Here is a 17,606-nt window from a genome sequence, read left to right as displayed (position 1 = left end):
AAACCAAAGGTTTAGTGACAGTACCTTCACTGCAGAGGAAGACAGTGGGGAACTGGCAATGATCTCAATATCTGGGGGAGAAGCAGAAGTGAATGGGGGAGCTGGTGGCAGCACACCCTGCCTGCCTGCCAGAAATCAGCAGTCTCTGGCCTGCAAGCTTCATGTTGGACTCTGGATTTAATTTTCCCCCTTGCCTGGAGGATCTGTGGAATATCCAGTTTCAATGGACTTTGTGCCCTTTGGCATCAACTTTCCCCAAGTTCTAGTTCAGCTCTTGTGCCTCCCAACCTCTCCTACAACAACAGAGAAGTGGAGAGAAAAAGCATTAATAAATCCTCCATTAATATCCAATATCAAATTCTACAGGAATTTGCTCAAAAGGAAAGAGAATCAATTGCAGCCTGTGCTCGGTTCTTCAAGGCAGCCTTCTATTGTTTCTAACGAAACTGAAATCGATGTAAAATGCTTCTTATGGCTCATTTTTTAGAACTCAATACCAGCTGTGCAATTTGGCTGACAATTATGAATGATCTGTTGTGTCACCAGCCCGGGCTCTGCGGCCCAGCCTGCAATCATGTGTTATTGCTGCAGGTACGTCCCTCACCGAGCTCTGCCTTCCACTTCCCTGCAATGATCATTCAGAAATAAAGGGAATTTGCTGATCAATCCCATTGACTCGAAAGCAGCAATTATTAATGCCTTCAGTTTGTTGCTGGCTTCTAAACTTCTCGGATCCATTAGTTACGAGCCCCCCTGGGTCACAAACCCACCCCCACCCGGCACCGGAGCCTCTCCCAGTCCCTTCCCACAGGGGGCACAGACGGTGGAACCAGCACGGGCTGCTCAGGTAACTTCACCACAATAACTTCCTTTGTGAGCAGAAGTGACAAAGCTGTTTCTCAAGTGCCTCATTAAAGATGACTTCATTTCCTTTCCAAACAGCGCATTCTTCTCTCCCCTGCCTGTGCTTCCCCCGCTCGCTCCGATCCTTACGTGGCCCCACAGCTCCTTTCTCCACAAGGTTTGAGAACAGCCAGGGGTTCTCCTGTCCCAGAGCTGTGTGCCACCACTGAAATCCTCAGCAAATACAGTCCTGGTTCTGTCCCTGCTCAGGCAGATTTGCCTGTATCAGGTGAGGGCAAGGGAGGAAACCTCCTCATTCAGGGGAGAGCAGGAATTTGATGTCTGCCACTGCTTTTCCTGTGAGTTTGCCCCACTTACACAACACTGATTTCCTCCCCACACCCCCAGGAAAATCACATTCAAGTGGCTGAGTCCACATTTAGAAAGACACTGCTAGTGCAGAGCCACGGGACTCACCAGCCCCTGCTCTGAAGTAGGTCACAGTAACTGCCACAGAATCCCTTCAAACCCGTTTAAAATCCAATAAACCCAAGCAAAAAGACCCACGGAAATGTATCTAATTTGAAAATCATACTGGCTGGGTTCAATTCTGCAAATCACTTGAACATGTTCTTAACTTGATGCTAATGAATCAGCTTATGGCAGTCAAAGATACTTGAAGATCAGCTCTGAAGTGCTCAGCATCCTGCACCACCACACCCCACGAGAGGCCACATTCATGGCAGCAGCTCCAACAGACTCACACCAGTCACAGCAGCACAGTCACACCGTGCAGGGGGGGCCAATGCTCTCCCAGCTATCTCAACAAACCATCTCAAAGTTTACCAGGAGCTAATTCAAAAATAAAAATTTTAATGGCTTGTGATCTGGAGCATGTGATGTGTGCATGCCATGGTGGACTGAGGAGGAACGAGAGAGAGAAATTCCCTGAAGCCATTTCTGCTTATTCTCCTTCTTGCTTTCAGAGCATCCTCGGGGATTGCCCTCCTCATGGAGGAGTAGCTTTGGAGGAGAAAGAGGGTGACACATTCTCAAGGAGCTTATTTACAAGTACTCTTTTCTAGAGATCAATGTGTTGAGCCTGGTGAAGAATGATTTCAATTTTGCCTTGAAAACTTGGATCAAACGCTGCTGACGATGCAAACTTCCCTGCCACCCAGAGATTAAACTTGTTTTGCTGTTTTTAATGGGGGCCTGAGTGCTTTGCTTGCCAGCGGCTCCCAGCGCCGTGCTCCCTCTTGGAGCAGCTTCCAAGAGCACCCTGCAGGGATAGCCAGCCCTGGCTGCTCAGGAGGCCCTGATGCGTCAGCACCGAGCCGGACCCGGGAGCTCCCCCCAGGACACAACAGGAAAACATCCTGGAAACTGGGAAAACTCCGAGCAAAGACAAGACAAAAATAGGGCAGTCGAACAAACTGCATTTAATTCTGGATCACCACTGACTCTTCTTATGACCTTGAACAAGTGACAGTGATTGAGGGTGTGATGGCAGAGCGAGGACACAAGTGTCCTGTGCAGTGCCTGGGTTTACAAGAGGTCTATATTCAAACATCCAAAGCAATTTATAGCCAGAGGTACCCTTGGCACACAGCATCTCCTGGGAACTGACTGTCTGGCTGAAGCTGATCACCCTTGACTTCACCTAGAGCTACTCACTCCCCGAGCCAGCAATCAATCCCACGGGCTCCTGGCCCCTAAGGCTCAGTTGTTAGAAGTGTACACCCAGTAAAAGCAATAGGTTGCTGCTGGAGTGAATGACCTGTCTCACCTCGTGGTACTGCACCTGCCCATTTCTCACCAGGGTAATCTTTATTTCCAAGCCCAGCCCCAGTGCAGAGCACACTGTGCCTTTGCCTAGGGAGAGGAATGTCCCTTCACCCTGTTTGGAAGCCCAGCACTAAAAGGCTGACTGTGCCTTAGTCAAGCTCTCAGTCTGCACCAACAATCTCAAGTATCCCAAGAACACTCCACGTGCACTGTCTCCCTTGCTGGGGCAGGCTCTGAGCTCTCAGTGTCCTGCTCATTACCACAACACAGGAACAAGCCACCACCAGCCAGCAGAGCTCCAGGCTTTTCCCTTTAATCCCAGATGCCTACAGCATCCCTCTCCTTCACCCAGGAGGCCCAGCCAAAACCCAGAGCCTGCAGGACAGGGCGCTCCCCTCGCTGCTCTCCCTCCGGCTGGAAGGACCGAGGTGAAGGGGGAGCAGCCTGGGGGTCACATTGCCCACCCCCAGCCAAGGCTCCTGCCCATTCCCGAGTCCCTTTCCCTCGTGTTCAGCCAGTGGGAGTGCTGCTCCTTCTTTGCTCGCTCTTCATTTAGCCTTTGAAGTGTAAAGAGTTATTAAACTTGTCCTCAGCCACTCGGAGTGGCAGACGAGGCTGCCACGCTCCGCCAGCTGCTGATTTATTAGTCAGTTCTGCAAGACTTTAATCTACTTGGAGGGCTTTTTCTTCTCTTCTCCCAATTCATAAATGGGTATCTTTATATTTAATCTCTAGTCAAACCACTCTGTGCTTGATCTCTAAACTGCCACATGAGGGTGTGTAATTGCCTCTCTCCAGGCCACGTCCCCGCAGGCAGCAGCCGAGCCCCGGGAGGGCAGAGCTGGGATGTTCCACCTGCCCCCCCTTTCAGGCTGTATCTCACTGAAATATTATATGAGAACTGTGATGGCTTTCCTGGAAAGATATATCTTCAATTCCAATCAAAGCATAAAGGCACCTGACTCCCCTGGTCCCTCAGGTGTGATGTGGAGACAAGTGCTAATGGATCGATTACGTGTGATTTTGCCCTTCATTTATTAAAAACAGCCACTCAGTCCAGCCCAGACCCAGCCTCCCCAGGGCCTGGGACAGAGCAGGCACCACCCCCCCCCAGCCAAGCTGCAGATGCACTGAAATGCCTCGGGGATTAAAAAAAAAAAAATAAAAATTGTGCAGAATACCGATAATTTTGGCAAGACCTTGCTCTCCCTTCCCCCAGGGAATGCTTGTAAAACAAAAAATAGTTATGCAAAATTATTCACTTTTTTGCTTTTATACTGTAAAGAGCCAACACAAAGTGCTTCTCTGTGTACAAACACTTTAAATATCGGATGTTCACTGGACACAGTTCTGGCTTTTCCTTCACATTTGAAAAAAAGCAAATGCCTCCCGTGGAAATTATGGAAATAAACTAGGAAGAGAGGCTCGTTATTTTTCCGAGGGATTTTCACACCAGGCTTCAATATGCAAGTCATGTTCCCACCATGGAGGGCTGTGCACAGATACAATCTAGTGAAGACTTTGCATACACTGTGTAAAACAAAGCCTCGTTTGCCTTGTGCTAAGAGCTGCTTAAAAGTATTATTCTTCTGCCTCATCACCGAAAGGAAACAATACATAGAAACAGCAGCAAAGGTAAATGAAGGTATTTAGATTCCAATTTAGAGCCACGACAAGAAATTGTCCTGTATGAGGCACCTCCAGAGCCTCTGCTGGGGGACCTTTGAGCCCTGCATCTGCTGCACGGCCATAAGGAAGCCTCTGGAAACGGTTTCCAAAAAAAGCCACTCTCAGCATGGCCTGAGGCACATCAGCTTCAGCCTCTCCTCCACGGGGACATCAGCAGCTGCCCCAGGTGCTCGGTGGCACCAGCCACTGCTGCAGGGAAAGGTGTGTCCATCCCCACTGTCCTGGGGTGACTTGGGAGAACCAGGAAAACCAGGAAGCAGCTCACAAATCACAGTTTTTTAAAACCACTTCGTTTTCCATCACTAGAAATTCGTTTTCTCTGTTTTCCTAACACCGTTAAAATGCCAAATAAACATCAGATTTTAAAAAATATAATAAAAAGCAGCATTTCTCTCTTCCCATGAATAGAAACATACGCAGGAAGACTCCCACACTCCCCTTTCAATCCACAAATCCCACATGCTGCACAATGCCCTTCCCACAGCACAGAACATGAACCTGTTCACTGCTTGCTAAGCTGAAAAGCGCCAAAATTAACCTGGTGCTCAGACAGGCAGCTGGGAGCGACGAGGATCTAACTGGTGCTATGGTCTGGTTTAGGAGAAGTCTCACATCAGCTTAACACAAGGCCACTGGAAATCCCTGCTCCAGAGGCTCCTCACACCCCACCACACGAGCTGGGAGGGAAGAGCTGCCATGGAGAGGTTTCCCCTCTCTGTGCCCTGCAGCCCCGCTGGCAGACAGGCACTGTGGCTTCACTGGACCCAGTCTGGCCACAAATGCCAGCCTGGAAAAACCAGACAGGGATATTTGCATGTGGTTCCTCACCTGCTGCACTGCCCCTGCCCCACTGCCCGGGACACAGCCAGAGCAGGCACACATCAGGGGCCCAGTCAGGTCTGATTCTGTTCCAAGTAGGTACAGCCCACCCACCCACAGCTTCCCACCCAACACTGGAGCCGAACGTGCTGGAACAACCGAGACATTTGCTGTGAATTGGAATCAGGCTGGAGTTTGCAGGGATTGGGCTGAACAACTGGCTGCAGCTGGCCAAATTAATTCCCAGCGTAATTCCACTGAAGTCTGATTTTAACAGGCATTGGAAATAATGTGCTCTTTTCCTGCCCTTTGCATGTGTAGAGGGGAAAAAAAAAAAGGTATTAACAACTCATTCCCAATCTTCGCATGGGTAATTAGCCACGTGGGGAGCAAAGAGCCCTGTGCACTCCCGGGCTGGCAAGTGCCCAACCTTCTGCTCAGCCAGTTGGTACCTTTGTGCAGCAGAAAAAGGAGCTGCCCTGGCTGGGTCTGTACAATGGGCCACGTGCTGGGGCTGACAGGTCACAGGCACGTCACGTGAGGACTGAGCAGAATTACCACGGAGCAAACCAAGTTTCTTTGTAAACTGGTTCCATGTAAAGATAATAGCAAGCAGAGACTAATTCTGCAGTCTCTAATTTTCTTGTCTGACTAAGCAGGCATAATTTACACCCATCAGTTGCAAATGGCTTCTCCCACCAATCCTAAAGATAGAGGGCTTCTTTTTAAAAGGGAAAAAAAAAAAAAAAAAGAAAACACATGATTTCCTACCACTGCAGAAAGAGGATGAAAAACACATGCAATGGCTGTCTGACACAGATATGTGTTTTTCACTCAGCCTAGTTCAAAGAGATCATCTTGCAGCCCAGAAACAGGAGACCTTGGTGGAGCCAACTGGCCAAAACAGCTTCTCCTGTCAGGGATGACACACAGGAGGTGATAAAGGTAATAATTTTAACTGGTCTTACTTAGTCATTTGCTCCCTGTTGCCCTTTTCAGCCCACATGACACGTTGCAATTGTACAAATTTGCTTTTGTACGAGGCTGACAAGCAGCAGGAGCACATGGGGTTCTGCTCCACACATCCCACGGAATCTGCCACCCCCTGGGATGCTGTCACCCTCCAGGTGCCAGGACAGCTCTATCCCTGGTCACTGCCACCATGTCACACCCAAAAAGGCCTTGCAGGTCTCCACATAATCCCAAGTTCCTGCTGCCTGGGGTGACTCTGCTGGTGTGGAAAGGGGGCAGTGGAAGAAATTGGTGATGCAAGTACCACCTGGGGCAGGAAGAGCCAATTCCCATCTCCTGCCAGCCTGGGGACACTGGGACAAGACCTTGTACCTGCTCCCAGCAGCTCTGTTGGCAGCGACCAGGCGACAGCGGGACCCGCCAGGTCCCAGCCCCGGCTCCTGCCCCCGCTGCCGGAGGGTCTGCACGGGGTGGGCGATGCCAACTGCTCCGGAGAGCAGTGACAGTGCCTTTGGATCTGCTCAGACACAGGGCCCACGCAGGGCTCCAGTCCCAGCCTCCCTGCAGCCCCGGCCCCCCCAGCCAAGGAGGGAGAGCAGCAGTTGGTCCCGGCCCCGTTCCCACTCTCAGTTCCTGCGGGGCGTCGCTGCTCTCGCTTTGACAGGAGCTCGTGTTCTCCCCGTGCCTTCGCCTGACTTTCACAATAATATATTCAGCAGAACTGGATACGTTTCAAACCAGCTATTACACCACAGTATGTTCCAACACAAATATATGCAGCGTAGTGCAGCAACGACTCTTCTGTGAGCATCACGCAGATCGCAGGAACCCCACGGCTCCCTGCCCGCCCCACCTGCCCCGGCCACAGCAGCAGCACCAGCAGCAGGAATTACTCAGAGAGAATAAACCTGATAAAAATTTAAGTGGGAAACCCCCACACGTTCCAATCACCTGCCCAGCACCAAAACAAAGGGGCAGTTCCTGGCGCTTTCCTCAGCCCCGGCAGAACCGCCGGTGCCCCCATCGCCACCCACACCCCAGCAGAGCCCCACATGTCCTGCTGCACCACAGACACCCCGCCCGGGCTGCAGGGGGAGCACAGGGAAACACAGCACTAACCCCTACCCAGATGGAATGCTGAGTAGGAAGTGGAAATTTTTCCTCTTTCTCCCCACAACAAGCAAAATGTAACACAGACTACAGTGAGTTTGCGGGGGCAAACGTGGTTTCTTGCTGTTTGCTTTTGCAAGAGCTGGAGTGCTGGAGTGTGGGTGGCAGCGTCACCTCATCCCGGCTGCTGGCATGGACTTGGTGCCTCTCCCAGGAAAAGGCACTGAGCAGACCCAAGATCCTTGGGCAAAGCCAGCTTCTCTCTGCAGCACTGTCACACCCAGCCCAACACAGCCCTTGGCACTCATCAGTGCCATCATAGCTCCCATATGATTCTGGCCAAAGGAATCTTCCTTACAACACTTAAACTTGCCATTTAAACCAGAAAATCTGCTGTGGCAGAGCTGCAGGAGGAGCCAGAATTAACCAGAGTGCTGGAGAGGCAGAAGCAAGTGCGGGATCAGACTGGGGAGGAAGGAAAGGAGGGATCCTTCATAATGGATCTGTGAACCACAGGCTTCAATTTAATTTAGCAACCCATCAATCAAGCTATGGGTGTCGCAGCAAAGAGCCAGAGCCGGGACGGTTTCAGTAGAGGGCACTCAAGCCCCAGAAATCTGCATTTACCAGGTATATTCACTCTGGTATTTTAGGAGCCGACTTCAGCACATGAATCTCGGTAATGCGAGCACCGAGCCTCGTAACTCACATTGATTGTGGTTCTATTACACCTGATGCATATAAATCTAAACAAAACACATGTGGATGGAGCTAATTCCAAACGAGCCAGTTTAGATACCATTAAAAAAAATAAAGAGAAGCCTCTTTTTCTTCATTAGTATTGAAAAATGCCGTAGCTGTAGAAATGCTCGTGTTTCTTTCTGCCAGTTCATACGTCTGCTGATGCTCTAAAGCATTAGTCTGATTTGAAAATGTCTTTCGTCAATCAGTGTTTTCCTCTAGATAATAATAATCTCAACATTTTTTCAATTTTTGCAATTTGATTCCCTCTCAAAAATAAGAATTCTTACATCTCAAGTCTTCAGAATATCCATAAACCCACAGCTTTATTTGCAGATGAGGGGACTGAGGTTTTTATGTACATAAAAAACCCCTTAAGATGTACACAATTACCAGTCCAACCTGTCTAATACCTGGAGCTCCAAACACCACTTGCATTCACTGTAAAAAGGCAGCATGTAAAACTAACACATCCAAATATCCTCACAACAAACTCAGAATAACCAATTGACTTCTCCTCACTGGTACACCATGTTCACAAGTTATAAATACAGCAGAGAGCTTGCACTAATTGATACACTCTGAAATGATGAATTACCACATTAAAGCTATTTTCACAGCACTTATGAACTGGGCAAATATCTTGTATTTTTAGCATCACTGTAACAAGTTGTCCAATGCCAAAGCCCTTCCACAACCTTTGATCCTCCTTCAGCAAGGCACATCCACAGGTTCCTGAACGAAGTCCCAGCTGAGCCCACCCCCAGGCCCCCACGCTCAGCCCAGCATCCCCCGAGCAGGGTGGGCAGCACTCACCCGTGCAGCAGCGCTGAGCCAGGGCTCTGGCAGCCTCCCAGGCACGTCCTTCTCCTGCCCAGCCATCCCAGGCACGTCCTTCTCCTGCCCAGCCATCTTGTCTGTGCTGTAATTACCAGTAATGACCTGGCTCTGGCTCCAGCTGGGAGCCTGGGCTGGGGCTGACGGTCACAGCTCACAGGTCTGGGCCTGGAACTGCGTCCATGAGCAACAGGTGAAGTCAAACAGTCTTTGTGTGGGGAGAAAAAACCTAAGGCTCTATGGTGCAACACCTTAGAGCAGTTTCAAAAATGCCCTCTTTGCAATCCAGCCACGGAACAGCCTTGGGATCCCCAGGATGCTGCCAGGAGAGAGAGGAACATCAGCATCACACGTGAGGGGCAGGCTGGGTGACAGCGTGGGGACTGTGGAACACAAAGGAAGGGAGACACAGCCATGGTGGGCTGTCCTGCTGGATGCCCTCGGATTGCCTTGGGAAGGAAAGGCCACACAAACCCGAGTGAGGGGATGTGCAGCCACACAGTGCTCCTTTGCCACCTGCTTTGGTAACTCCTGGGACAGGACTGCTCCTGTCCTGCTCTCTCTGACCTACACGCACGAGATTAGGGTTATCCATGACCTCCATAAACCCATCAGACATTAATCAAATGAGATAATACAAAATAAACTATTTGTGCTGGCCCTGCAGCAGGATCCAGTGGCTGAAGTACAGGTTGAAGCCTTATCAGTGCCTGGTGCCAGCAGAAAGGTAAGCAGCAGCATGCAAAATACAGAATATTTCATCCCAGCTACAGTTCAATTTAAACACTCCACAAAATGAAACCTCTTCTCTATGTGCTGGAGTCTGCAAAGAACAGCCACAGGTGAAACAGCCCTTTCTACCTGCTCCCTACCCATAGGTTTGTGGGACTTTTTTTATCTCCAGGTGCAAAGACTCACCAGGTTGTGACATTTAATTTTATAACAAGTTCACAGAAACAGGTGTCCTTTGCCTAAGCAGTAAGTAAAGAAATTTTCTTCTATGCCCTTTTGTTAAATCTTATCCATTTTGGTGTCAGGAGGGATAAAAATACCCTTAACACAAGCCACCCTTTTCTGTATCCATCTTTGGCACTGGCAGGAAGGTTCCTGCTGGAGGCTGGAGCTTCAGCCCTGTCCTCAATCAACACCAACAAGCATCTCTGAGACCGAGCTTGTGCCTGGTGCTGGAGGAGGCTGAGCAGCACCTCTGGCTCGATGTTTAGGTAGGAGTAAGAAGACCCCTCCACCGTGGCACAGTGCTGAGACCCCAGGGCTCAGGGGCACCTGCCCATTGCCTCAGGAGAGGTACCAGTTACACCATGGCGGGTGTAACCAGTTACACCACGGGGAAGGCACGGCAGCACCTACGAGAGGGGCTGGTCCTGCCCCGGGCGTGCAGATCCCCCAGAGACTCCTCCAGCTTTTCCTTACAATGATTCCGTGCTGGTGGTGGCTGTCAGACACCCTGGCCAATCCCCCACTGCACAAACAGAGACCAGCCACCACACACCCCTGCCATGGGCACCAGCCACCACACACCCCTGCCATGGGCACCAGCCACCACACACCCCTGCCATGGGCACGCGGGGGATCCCCCCGGTTGCCTCCCTGCAGCAGTCGCTGTGTGCGCTGCCCGCTGGCAGAGGCAACACCCGGGAACTTCTCTCTGAGTTTCAGACCAGTAATGATTTGCAGCGTCCCCTCCTCCAGTCCCCACACCCCGGCTCGCAGAGGCTGCTCCGCGATGGGTTTGTGGAGCGCAGGACGGCGATTGGTGTCTGTGCCACCACGGAGCACACCGAGCCTGCTGCTGGGGAGAGCGACGGGCAAGGAAAATTAAAAAGATGAGCCGATACGGAGTGATAGTATGTTTGTAAGAAAATTAAAGATTTGCTCTTCAGCTGTTCCAGGCTGGAGTTAGCAGACAGCTGGCAAATGGGAGCGATTGGAAATGATGGAATAGATCAAATTATTTAAATGAGAAAAAAAGAAATTCGCCCTAGCCTAGCACGTTGACGGAAGAGCTCCCGGTCCGCGGCATGGGCAGCCCTTTGTCTCTGTCACAGAGGTCATTAAACTCCCCGCTGCTGAGCCCGGGCCGGGTGCCCGCCGGTACCGCCGCTCCAGCGGCCCCGGCCCCGCCCGTCACCGGGGCACCGGCCCCGGCCCCAGCCCCAGCCCCGGCCCCGGCCCCGGCCCCGGCCCCAGACCCAGCCCCAGCCTCGCTGCACCCGCCGGCGGGGATGCGGAGACACCCGGGGTCATAAGGGACCCCCGAGAGCTCGGGGGACACCGGGCACCCCGCGATCTGCGGGACAGGGGCCCGTCAGGGGCAAAGGGAACCGGGACCCCCTGGGCTGCCGGGACCCCCGAAACCCCCGCGCCCCCTCCTCGCGCCCCCTCCCCGCGGTCCTTGCCGAGGGTCCCTCCGAGGGTCCCTCCGAGGGTCCCTCCGAGGGTCCCCGCCGCCTCCCGCCCCGTGCCCGCCGCCGGCGCTGCCCTCGCCCCGGGGGAGCGGGCGGGTGCCGGTGCGTGTCGGTGCCGGGCTGTGTGTCGGGGTGTCAGTGGTGTGTCAGTGTGTCGGGGGTGTGTGTCAGGGGGTGTGAGTGTGTCGGTGTGTGCACGCTCCACTCCGGGGCTTTGCGCGAGCCGCGCATCAGCGGTAGGAGGGGACAGAGCCGCTCCTGGGGCGCACCGGCAGCCCCGGCTCCGCAGGTGCCGCCCGACCGGCACCGGCACCGGCACCGGCACCGGCACCGGCACCGCGCGGCTCGGCCCGGAGCGGAACCGGCCCGGCTCGGCTCGGCCCGGCGCGGGAGGGGACGGCCGGAGCCGCGGGCTCGGCGCGGGACGGGCCGGCGCGGCCGCTCTAAGATGTGCCATGAGCTCCGCCTGAGCCCGGGGCAGCAGCCGCCGCCCGAGTCCCCGCTGCCCCTGGGGCCGTAGGGCCGCGCCGGCCCGCGCCCAACCCAACGATGCCCCATCTCTGGCCGGCGCTCCGCCGCGTCCTCTGGGAATACTGGGCAGCGCTCCTGGTCGGCGGCTTCTGGGGACAGAGCTCGCACGGGATGCCGCATGTCATCCGGATCGGTAAGGGCCGGCGGCCGCGGCACAACTTCGGGGATGCGGTGCCGGGGTGCGGGACGCGCTGTCCGGGGCAGGGCCGGAGGGTCCCGGGGCCGGGGCGGGCGGTGCCGGCGGCGCGGCGAGGCCGGGGCTGTGTCCGGGCACGGAGCGGGGAGCCCGCCCGGGGCACGGAGCGATGGGGTGCTGGGCACCGTGTGAGGAGGAGAGGGGGATGCGGTGCCTCCGGAGAGGGGGGTCGCTGATTCCCCGGAGGAGGGGAATGCTCTGCCCCGGAGAGGGGGATGCTGAGCCTCGGCGAGTAGGGCTGCGGTACCCGGCGCGAGGAGGGGTGTTGAGCCCGCTGCAATAGGGGTGCTGTGCAGAGCTGATCTGACTCGGGGCTGGATGTGCCCACAACAAGGGACAGACAGCGCGGGGTCGGTCCCGCGGCACCGAGCCGCGCTGCCTGGAGGATGCCGGTGGGCTGGTTACACCGCGGCTGCTGCTGAGGACCAGGCATGTTTCATTAAATTGCTGAGGTTCTGGGGAAAATTAATTTTTAATAATGTTACATAAAATAATTGCACAGATAACAGCCCGGGAACGAGTCTGCGATCTTTCTTTTTCTAATTAAACGAGATACTTGTTTTAAGCATGTCATGTAAAGAACGGTGCTGATTTTCTGTTACATCCCATGCACTTTGCTATCGGTACATGTTCCCAGGGATTTGCTGTGTGCCCAGTACAATTACAAGGACGGGTTTACCTGCCTTTTCAGGGTTCAAATTCTAACCCAAAGAAGCCAGTGAAAACGGAATAGATTTGTGAATATTTTAAAGTAGAAAAAATGGGTCTTACTTATCCCAGTGCAACTGCACAGCAGCAATGTGAAAGCCAGAAAGAGAAAAATGCTGGTCCTGAGGGACAGGTGCTTTCTGAAGTGAAACACTGTCACCTCCAGCATGGTTTGGAGCCACTGCATGGCCCAGATCGTCTCACGGACAAGGGCTTGATACCTGCAGGGTGAACATCTGCTCTGCCCTTGACTTCTGTGAACGGGGTGCTCCAGGCAGATGTGGTCCTGTGCACATTATAGCGCCAGAAATATTGGTGGAAGAGGTTAGTGGACCTGCCTCTGGTGCCTGGGCCCTGGTGGCTGATGAACTTTCACTAGAGCCAAGCTGCCTGGCATGCTCAGCCTCCGCCTGGAACAGCTGGAAATGTTTTGTGCCATAGAAACCCGCTCCCAGGAAGGCTCTGCTGCTGCTGACGGGGCACGCTGGGCTTTGCCAGCCCCACTGCAGGAGCAGGGAGGAGGCAGGGAGGAGGTGTCCTGCTGTGTGACCCCCCCTGTCTGTCCCCAGCCTGTCCCCGGCGGGAGCACCGCAGTGTTTCCTTCCCAGCGGGTCCCAGGGCACGGATCCCCACGGGCACCCTGAGCCCTGTGCCGGGGGGGCTGTCGCAGCTCTGGGCTGGCAGCTCCTCCTGCTTTCGGCTTGGCAGCACCAGACCTGATTCCTGGTGGCCAGGGCCGACTGCTGCCAGGCTGAGGCTCCGGGGAGAGGGCGAGGGGCTGTGGCAGCTGTGGCAGATGCTCGCGGGGAACGGGCTGAGGCTGCCAGGGCAGACGGTGCTGAGACTCCCGGGAATACCCGCAGGGCTCATGGGGGATACTCAGGCCCAGGAGTATCCCTGGGGCTCTGTGGAGATGTTTAGTCTCAAGTCTCAGTGCCTCAGTTGTCCTGAAAGTGGGTTTTCTAGACGAGGCTCAAAGCAACTGCACAAAAGGACAGAGGAGCTTTCAGTGCAGAGGCTGCTGCCAGCCCTCCACGAAGGCACCTGGGTCTGCTGCAGCTCTGCTCCCCTTCACCGGGCAGGCGAGTGGGCAGGGATGGAGGGAGGTGGGCAGGAAGGCAGGCAGGGATGGAGGCAGGCAAGGAGGGAGGTGGGCAGGCAGGGAGACAGGCAGGCAGGGAGGAAGGCAGGGATGCAGACGGGCAGGAAGGCAGGCAGGGAGGCAGGGATGGAGCCAGGCGGGCAAGGATGGAGGCAGGGAGGCAGGCAGGGCTGCCTGGTGCAGGAGTAGCGCTGTGCCAGTGCCAGCACCACTGTGCCTTCTGCAGGAACAGCCTGGCTTCACCTGCTGAGAAATCCCCCAACAGTCAGCCCCTCATCCAGACACCTCCTTGATCAGGAAAATAAGAAACGTAAAAGATCAGAAAAGGGCTTTAATCGGAGCTGCAGGGAGATCAGTGTTTACCTTCTCTCTCAGCTAAAACTGGCATCATTTTGACCTCTTTTTCAGCCCACTGGAAAACCGCAGCTTCTTCCCCTGCATTAATTTGTGCAAAGCTACTCTGGCTTTCAAGTAATTATTTTAATTATTAGGTTATGCCAAGAAGTGGAGAACACTTAAGTAACTATTGTTTTAGCACTGAAAATCAAACCAGGGAGAAAGCAGGTAACTTCTCAAAGCTCTCTTTTTTCCCTGTGAAGCTGACTGTTAAAATAAATACAGGGAGAGATATCTAAGAAAGAGAAGGAAAAGCCAAAAGCGCTCTTTCTCTCATGAATAAAATATACACATCTAAACATAATCTATACATGTACCCCTACAAAGAAAATCTGTGCCTCGTTGTTGGATGGCTTCTTTTTAAGCAGGAGTTTGTATCTGAAGCTTATTCAACAGCTGCTCGGTTATTACGCAATCTGTTAAATATTTGAAAACGCCGTATCAGAAAACACCATCCAGAGCTGCTCCAAGCGCTCAATTCAGCTCGGAGTTACTCTGGAATGGAGAGGGATAACTGTGGGGGTGTGGGAGGGAGCCCTCCCTGCGGCTGAGCCCCGGGAGCTCCCCTGGCCTGAGGGCTGCAGGCACAGCCGAGGATGTGCAACGTCTGCCCCTCGTATTGAGGAGCAGCGAGTGCGAGGTGACGACGGTGCCTAGTGAGCCCATTTATCTCACCTTTCACTTGGATTAAAAGGCAGTAGTAACACCCTTCAACGCACACAGAGAGCCTGGTGCCATTTTGTGGAGCTGATGGCACCGTCCCTGACAAAGCAGGGCGGGATGACTGGAATGGGTGGCGCAGGTGGAGCCTGAAGGACTGGCGGCTCCAGCAGACCCATTCCAGCCACCTGCTCTGCTGAAGCATCATCAGAAATTACTGGGAGTGATTATTTTGATGGATGATGTGTTAGCACACACGGAGCAGATCAGAGCTGGCGGACTGGGATCAGTACATTGTGAGGAGCAAAGCCCCGGCCCCGGCAGGACTGTGGGATTTGGGACTGTGGGATTTGGGACTGTGGGATTTGGGACTGTGGGATTTGGGGCTGTGCTCAGGTGCTGCTGAGGAGGCACCTTCAGAGCCACACTGCCCTTGGCCACCCTGCTCCTGCTGACGTGGCACCTGCCACCCCCTGTGTGGGCAGGGGACAGGCAGGGAGGGTCCCAGCCCACCCTGCCCCTGGGTCACCCCGACCCTGGCCGTGGGCTGTCCTTGCCCTTCTGCAGGAGGAGTGTGCTGGGCCAGGGACTGGGGCCATTTTCCTTTCTACATTTTAAAAGGAATCACCTTCACCTCCTAGTCTGTGCTTTTGTGCCAGGTCTTTTACTATTTCTGCTGATATTTGTGGCAATAATCCCACCTCAGGCATGTCTGTCAGTCCCACACTTGTATCGCTGAAGTCGCTGTGAGCAGGATCAGTCTCCAGCAAAGCTTTTAAACAAACAGCCCTGCATGAGGAATTTATCGGATTTTATTTCTTGTAGTGTCTTTCTAAGCTCTGTTTGCATAGAGAAGGGGTCAGGGCATCGATTGTTTGTATGATTTGCAAGTAACACAGAAAATACAATCAAATTGCAGTCTATGTGGGAAAAATATCATTGATTATTTTATATAAATACATAGAAAACAAATTCTGTGGATAATTATCCTGCTCTGTGTGATTGGTTTTTCTGAGGCTGATTATGCCTGTCAGGAATTTTATTTTGAAACCACCTTCCCACACTCTGCAAACAAAGTTGTATTTTTAAAAATAAAGGCAAAAGCAGGGTTTTCCAGGCTGGAAAGGCAGTGCCCAAGGGCTGGGAGCTGCATGGCCGTGGGGGATGTGGGTGCTGAAACGGGAATCCTTGGAAAGGCAGCTTGAGGGCTTTTCTGCTCAGCTTGTACCTGGTGATCAGAGTGAGGGGAGGGTGGTAGGATGGCCCAGGGTGTTTTTAAATCACTCTACTGCCTTTGTAGCTTTCCTTCACTCTCATGGGCATTTCTGTGGCCACACATCCACTGCTTAAGCATTTAGTGGTTGATAAAGTTATTTCAGGTCACGAGATACTTTGTGTGTCAGATAACACATTCTGGTAATTTCAGCAGGATAGGAGGGCGCAATGTAAATTGTTTGGTGGTAAATTAATTCTGAATACATTTGAATAACAATGTTAACTCTTTATCGCAGAATAGTCTAATTATTTGATCTTGGCATCCTCTTGAGAACTTCATACAGGAAATTAAGATCAAACCACAAACAAGAAGAGAATAGATTCTCATTCATCACAGGGCAGGAGAGACGCAGACCTGCTCAGTGCTGGGCTGCTGCCTCAGGGGGGCACAACCCCCAGGGACTGCCCAGCACGGGGACAGCCCTTGTGCTGGGGACAGTGGGGTGTGCACAGCTGGAGGGGTGAAGGAGCCTTGTGTGGGCTTCAGGTGCACCTGCCTGACACCAGGACACACTGACACAGTCCAGGACATGCTGACACACACCAGGACACACTGACACAGTCCAGGACATGCTGACACAGTCCAGGACATGCTGACACACACACGTGTGTCCCCCTTTGGTGTGGGAGCTGCCTCTTGTGCTGCAGTGCCACATCTGCTTTTATCACCAGCATGTGGAAATCCACATCTATCAAGTTTAATTCCTCCAACTCTGGGTGTTTTTACTGAGGACACTAAGCAGAGGTTGATGTTATGAAAAGGTTCCTGTAAAACCAGGCACAGAGCGACACTGAAGTCATTCAGTCTCCAGCAAAGCTGGGTCCCTCCTGCCCTGGGAAATGAAGTGCTCCTTGGCTACAGAGCAGCAGTTTCACTGAATTAGCATTCCTAAGCCCTGTCGCCTGTCACGATATGGGCGGCTGGCAGGGCTGGCAGGGCTGGCACCGGGCCGGGCCGGCATCAGCAGAGGGCACTGCCCCGCCACGGCTCCCGCCCTCCCCGACCAGCCAGCATCATCCTCAGCTAGCCAGCATCATCCTCGACCAGCCAGCATCATCCTCAGCTAGCCAGCATCATCCTCACAACCAGCCAGCATCATCCTCAGCTAGCCAGCATCATCCTCGACCAGCCAGCATTGTCCTCACGACCAGCCAGCATCATCCTCACGGATTTCCCAGCTCGGAGTTCCTGTGCCAGAAGAGCTGCACTGCTATATCAAATCCCCCGGCCCAGCCCGTGTTTGCAGCCCTGCTAACCCAGCTCACTGCGTGTCTCCACCAGCCCCGCTGTGCCACCTCCTTCCCCTCCTTTTGGCTGCAGCTCTAACGCGGTGCTGTCGAGACGCCTTTTCCCTTTGCACATCAGAAGATGGGCGGTGGAAGTCTCTGGGAAAGGCAGATAGTGAGTTGAAAGCACCAGAACCGTGGGCGAGGGGGGAGAGAGGCAAATGTTGAGAGGAGCTGAATGTGAGGATAAGAACTGCGATACGGCGCTGCTGCCAGGGGGAATGGG

At 53.5% G+C, this 17,606-nt stretch overlaps 1 protein-coding gene across 1 annotated transcript in view; it reads left to right on the top strand.

The window, feature by feature from the left end:
• The first annotated feature begins 11,774 nt into the window (after positions 1-11,774).
• GRIK3 (glutamate ionotropic receptor kainate type subunit 3) overlaps positions 11,775-17,606 on the top strand; it is a 95,623-nt gene continuing 89,791 nt past the window's right edge. The window contains exon 1 of the mRNA XM_017828426.1: positions 11,775-11,889. Within this exon, the coding sequence (XP_017683915.1) occupies positions 11,775-11,889 (115 nt within the window). The remainder of the gene's footprint in view (positions 11,890-17,606) is intronic.

This window comes from Lepidothrix coronata, unplaced genomic scaffold, assembly GCF_001604755.1.
Source record: "Lepidothrix coronata isolate B3197 unplaced genomic scaffold, Lepidothrix_coronata-1.0 Scaffold147, whole genome shotgun sequence".
In the NCBI taxonomy this organism is placed as follows: domain Eukaryota; kingdom Metazoa; phylum Chordata; class Aves; order Passeriformes; family Pipridae; genus Lepidothrix; species Lepidothrix coronata.
This window is presented reverse-complemented; position numbering and strand designations above follow the sequence as displayed.